This window comes from Adelges cooleyi, unplaced genomic scaffold (genome assembly GCF_023614345.1).
Source record: "Adelges cooleyi isolate 19-005CV unplaced genomic scaffold, UGA_ACOO_1.1 ACOO_flye_CR_arks_rails_tigmint_CR_PRNA_19, whole genome shotgun sequence".
Lineage (NCBI taxonomy): Eukaryota > Metazoa > Arthropoda > Insecta > Hemiptera > Adelgidae > Adelges > Adelges cooleyi.
In genome coordinates, this window is record NW_026095849.1 from 192,079 (window position 1) to 197,968 (window position 5,890).

Consider the following 5,890-nt stretch of genomic DNA (forward strand, 5'->3'; position numbering starts at 1 on the left):
ATAAATATTTTGCCTATTGCCATAGATAAACACTTGACTTTGTATGTAATAACGAGATAGAAATCTATGGCAACTCACCGCTGCATTGCTGGCATTCGTTAACTGATATTTTAGTGTAACATTTTTTTTTCGTTTTGCATTCTTAAATTTTTTACAAAGTGTTCTATATTCATTCAAGTTTATTGTACGAATTTCATAGTAATCGCTTAAACCATGTATCAATACATTCCAAGTATAAAAAGGAGTAAATCTATTGATTTTGATTTGACATTATTGCAATCGGATATTGCTCATGGGTAAATACATTTTTTACGCCGACATAGCTGTTGCCTTATGTCTCTTTTTCATTTCCAGAGGGTTTAAAACGTCTAAGTCGTGTCCGAATTTGAAAAAAATACATGTTCCGCTAGAACAACGCAACGACGACTTGGAATGGAAAGAGTTGTTAAAATCACTCATTGACACTTGGGTTCAAAAGAAAGACACGCAGGTATGACGAGGGAGTCTAATTTGATGTTAAAAAGTTGTATTATATATATTTTTTGAAAGGACGTAGAATAACAATGAATAGGTATAAAATAAATGTTTTAATAGATAGTACGTGACAATACTATAATGCTAAATTATTTACTCCAGTGCCGTAGCCAGAAACATATATTGGGGGAGGGACGCTAGCCGCTAGTTATTTATGAGCTCAAGTACAACAGTATTCACCTGTCCTTAAATGTAAACTTAAATAAATTTAAAAGTAATTATTCAAAGACCAAAAGTGGTAATCGACCACTCAACATTTTCAAAACGTGAGGATAATATTTACGTTACCATTTAAAGTTCATAGGGTTTTAACGCATAAGGTATATGGTTAATCGTTGAAAAATATATCCAATTTGGGTTAACTAATAACTATAAAAGTAAGAATAATTTTAAAAAGTTTAATAGGTATTAAACGGGTCATAGTTAACCAATCACCCTATATATAATATATACAGACAAATACATGGACGCTTGACAAATTTCCATTGTGGACACCTCGCTTATTAGTGTGCTAACTTGACATTCTTATTTTCTTCAAAATTAGAATCCAAGCATTAATTATCATTAATAAAATAATTTAAATACCGTTACTCGCTTTGTTTACTTATTATTATTACTACTTTATTCGTACTATGCGGATTTTTACTAGAGAGGAAATACATTTAATAAAATAAGGTCAACAAATCTAGGGCAAAGGATTGCATTTCAGCCAGTCCACGCCAGGAAACTAGAAAAATGTTTTACCCGATTAATTTAGTAAAATAAAAAAATGTTTAGATACAAAATATCGAGCTTCAAACATTATGCCTCGAAGATTTACTGAGTCACTATTCTGAGCAAATGCAAAAGACCTTGAAGAAACACAGGGCGTTGACTAGTGACGTGCATGACAAGACGGAAGAATTAAGATCATTAGTGCAAGTGCGTATAATCTTAAATTTAGTTAACACTGTATCGAGAATTTAAAACGCTGAAAAAATAAAAATAGTTTGGTTGCATACAGATTTTAATCAACCTTCCAATACTGGCATACATCGTTATAACATTTTTATTATATTATATATTTATCGATTTATCAAAAATTGTACATTATTAAAAATTGTAATTTTTAAAGTCAAAATAGCGTTTAAGTCGAGCTGGGGTGCTGAATATTTAAGGGGACTCGTTTTTTATGCCGGGTTTATTTGATTTTAGTTCAAATTATATTGTTCATCTACATCGTTTTAGGCAGTTGCCGTAGAAAAGCAAAGCCAAATAGATTTAAAGGAAAAACTCGGCCGTTTAGAATTGGAATATCAGAACAAAAGCCATATCCTAGAACAGCAAATTACCACTAATAAAGAATTAGAATCTGAAAAACAACAATGGGTTGAAAAACTTTCGTCATCGGAACGTTTGTGGGATTCGTGAGCGCTATTGTCTTTTTGTGTTTATGCTTATTAGCACCAACTGTCTCGACAACATTATGTTGAATTATTTACAGGGATTTTAAAAGAATCACGGCCGTCAACCAGGAAATAAAGACAACATTTTCTAGCGATATTGTCAACTACAAACTGGCGAATGGGCATCTGATAGACGTCCGGAACTGTTTAGATATATCGATTGCCAAAAAGATTGCTATAAATCAAGAATATATGAGTATGATGTAAGTTTTTAAGCGCAGCCTTTATTTAATTTATTTAAAAAATGTATGATAAGTACATGTTGATATTGATATATAAACAATGTGTTTTGGCACTTGAAAAACACTAAATAAAGCACAAGAACAAAATAATTTCAATTTTAATTTATATTATTATTATTTTATTTTACCTATTCTTTTAAAACCTATCGTTTGGTATATTCTTTTAGCTATAACTTGACCAATCATTTTTTTTTTAGTTAATTAAAACTTTCATAAAATTGTTGGGAAATTGTATGTGACCAGAGTAGCAAAATGTAATCAAAAAACGAATAAAAAATAATCAAATTCGTAACGCAATATTTAAAAAATATATAACATTTTATTCGATAGCTATTATTTTCAAATACCAATATTAGATAAATACATTTTTTTTCAATCTAAATATACATTTTTTGAATTATTCACAACTCGGTACAGTTTATATTAGTTTATCTCAATTTATATTAGAGATGACATTGTAGAAAAATGATTTAAAAAAAAAAAAAATTAATTTCTTATTAAACCCTATACATATCATAGGGTTTAATAAGAAATTAATTTTTTTTTATAGATATATTGAGAGTGGCTCTTGATAAAAAAAATCACCAATCCTTGTCAAACAGAAACAAGAAACGATAAATCATCTAGTACTTAATTATGCTGAGTTTCCGTTATTCTCTTCGCATGTTTTTAGGCGATGTTTATTGCAGTAATTCGATGTACAATATTAGGTTATTGAATAAACAATCATCTTACTCGTTGTTTTTAATTAAAACTGTGCCATTAACCTAATACCTCATTCCGACTTAACGAATTTTCAGTATATTATAATATAGTATGTCAATATATTTCCAGGAGAAAAATAATAGAATATCAAGAAGCTACGCAGATGAGAAAAATGATAAAAAAATCTATTTATGCAGGGTCGTTGATGTTTTTGGATGAGTTAATACGATTTTTATCATTTTAATTAACATCAAGTTTATTATTTAAATTATATAATATAATTTTTCCTTACTTAAGAGGAGTCAACTTTTGCTATAACTATGTAAAACACCATTTATTTTTTATATGCCTAATGGTAATTTTTCTCTTATATATTTATTTCATGTTTCTTTTGAATATTCTTTATTTAATTGACTTATAATTAAATACACGGTTATTGAAGTATTTTTTATGTGTTTTTTTTTTAATATGCAATCATTGGTTATTTTTGTTAATAATATAATTTAAAAAATTATAAAAGTGCAAGGTATGTCACGGCTACGAACCGATAGTGACGTTTGAGCCATCTTGATTGTCGTACAAAACACTGTAAGCCCTATTAAGATGGTGAATTACTGAAGAAAATCCGTTCCACGCAACACTCAATGAGTGCATTTGCACAAAACTGAAATCTGTCACGACATTGGCAAATATTGGCCCAATCATTTTGTGTTTTAATAACAAAACATTTAATTGCTTAATCCAAAGTCTTCAGTTTTATGATAAAAATTTTAACTTACACAGTGGCCCCAACACCACCCGTAGGACATTGTTCAACTGGTACTCTAAAACTTTTGCAACCGTTGTGCATGCAATACATGTACACAGTAATAATATTTGTCTTCGGATAATTCACTGACTTCGCACTAATAACACACGTGTTGTTTACGATCTTTATACGTTTTCGAAACATTGTCGTATAGTGATCCTTATTCAAGTGAGTAAATCAAAAAGCAGTTTCGGCCTTAATATGCGACCATTCTTCGCTATTAAATTTAAATTTACCTTCCAAATAGTTGCAACCCTTGTAAGATGTACAATTGTTGTCTCTATACTTATCCAGGTTGGTGGGATAGTTATTTTTACAGCCTTAAGAGGGCGTCGCACCGGTGATTTTCAATGGTAAAAACATATTTAAGCAGACTGAAAATAACTCGCTTAATTTTGGTTTTAGAGTAAAAGCACCCATCATAAAATTTAAAAAAAACAATATTCCGGAGGGCAAGATTGTGCGTTTTTTTAAAAGAAATAGTTTTTTGAAAAGTTACAGTCATTTAAAAATGTTAAAATAGGTGTTATTTCTCAACTATGTATTGAGCGTTATACTTGGAATAATGAAAAAAATGCACCGTATTTCCCTCCGGAATGTTGTTCTCTTTTAATTTTATAATTGGTGCTTTTACTCTAAAACCAAAATTAAGCGAATTATTTTCAGTCTGCTTAAACATGTAGAAATGAAAAAACATTTTTAAATCGCTTTCAAGGATGCTGTGATAGTCCGAAAAATAAATTAACTACCAAATTAGAGTCCTAGTTATTGAACTAATAATTACACATCACAGTTTAACCTTAAGTTAAGATTTTGTGAAAAATTGCCTATACTTTACTCCTTAAAAATAGACGGTACGACGCCCTCTTAAGGTAAAATAACACCAGCTTTTACTGGCGTAAAATAAACGCTTTTATAAGCGCTTTTTATATGGCTCGCCATAGGCTTATATTTTTCATCATAGATCAAGAGCATATAGAAGAAAATAAGTTTTAAATATATCATTTAACTAGCAATCAGAAGTCTAAAATAAATAAACTGATTGACAAGTCAGACTTTGTTAAGGACCTATTAAACTGATATTATAATTCAATAATAATAATATGTACAATTTTTGAAATGCAACAAAATAAACTATTTAATAAAATAACCCATTAATCATTAAAATAATTGTTCAGAAAGATTTGTCAAATTATCACAAAATACCTCCACTAAAATAACAAAAATACTGACTTAACTCAACACGCAATATTTCATTATTCACTGATTACTACGCTTTAAATTAAATCGATTTATCGGTATTCATTTTGCCCATAATGTTGACATTACTCTTTTTTCACGAGTACTCAATAAATTCCATATAAACCAGTCATAATAATTATTCTACTGAATAAAAACGTTTATCACGTTGCTTGAATATAAATTAAATGTACTTACATAAAAAACAAAAGTTGAAGCTTCAACTATTGAATTCAAAAAATATATACATATACTTTACGCCTTTACACACTTGAGCGAACTGTACTATGAGTAGTACTTACTTTACAGATATAACATTATTTTTAAAAAAAATAAATACAAAATACAGAAATAAATATTATTCTATGATTAAATTCCACAAGGACTTGTATGCAGTTTCTTCATTTTCACTTTATCCTTTAAGGACAATTTGAATGAAACTTGAAGAAATCTTATCGCCTTTAATACAATGATCTGTCCGATTGAAGTTTAAATGAGTAGTTTTTGACGGAAAAATTAACTAAAATGGCTTTTACTCAGGGTCAAAATGATTTAAGTTAAAAATAATACCATGGAGCTTATACAAATTACCCGTTAAATTAAATGACACGGTCGAAATGTATTAAAACCACTTTTTTCTTAAATATTGCCTATACAAAACTCCTTAAAATTGGCCCGGTACCCAATAGCCTTAAACAGTTTACCATAAAATAGCTAGATATATACAATGATTGTAAATTCGTTATTTTAATATCAGAATAGGTATGCGTTTGAGCATTTAATAGTTAACTAAAGTCAAAACTGTACAAAACACTCAACACTTAATAATTCAAATATAACAATTAAACTATTATTTATCACATTTATTTACTTTAAGTTCTAAATTACTTTAGAGAGTAACATTGTAACAATTATAC

The 5,890-nt window shown here is 28.8% G+C and overlaps 1 protein-coding gene across 1 annotated transcript; it reads left to right on the forward strand.

Annotated features, from left to right (window-relative positions):
- Nucleotides 1-213: 213 nt before the first annotated feature.
- On the forward strand, nucleotides 214-3,170 carry LOC126833127 (uncharacterized). The gene is made up of 6 exons (XM_050564281.1): nucleotides 214-296; nucleotides 355-490; nucleotides 1,312-1,455; nucleotides 1,762-1,940; nucleotides 2,018-2,182; nucleotides 3,056-3,170. Exons 1-6 carry the CDS (start codon nucleotides 214-216, stop codon nucleotides 3,168-3,170), a joined length of 822 nt encoding a protein of 273 aa, XP_050420238.1.
- The last annotated feature ends 2,720 nt before the right edge of the window (nucleotides 3,171-5,890 follow it).

Bases quoted from the DNA above. Each gene is read 5' to 3' on its own strand.
- LOC126833127 (XM_050564281.1), top strand. From the start codon at position 214: ATGTATCAATACATTCCAAGTATAAAAAGGAGTAAATCTATTGATTTT. The intron at 491-1,311 runs GTATGACGAGGG...AAAAATGTTTAG, and splicing joins TTCAAAAGAAAGACACGCAG to ATACAAAATATCGAGCTTCA. The intron at 2,183-3,055 runs GTAAGTTTTTAA...ATATATTTCCAG, and splicing joins CAAGAATATATGAGTATGAT to GAGAAAAATAATAGAATATC.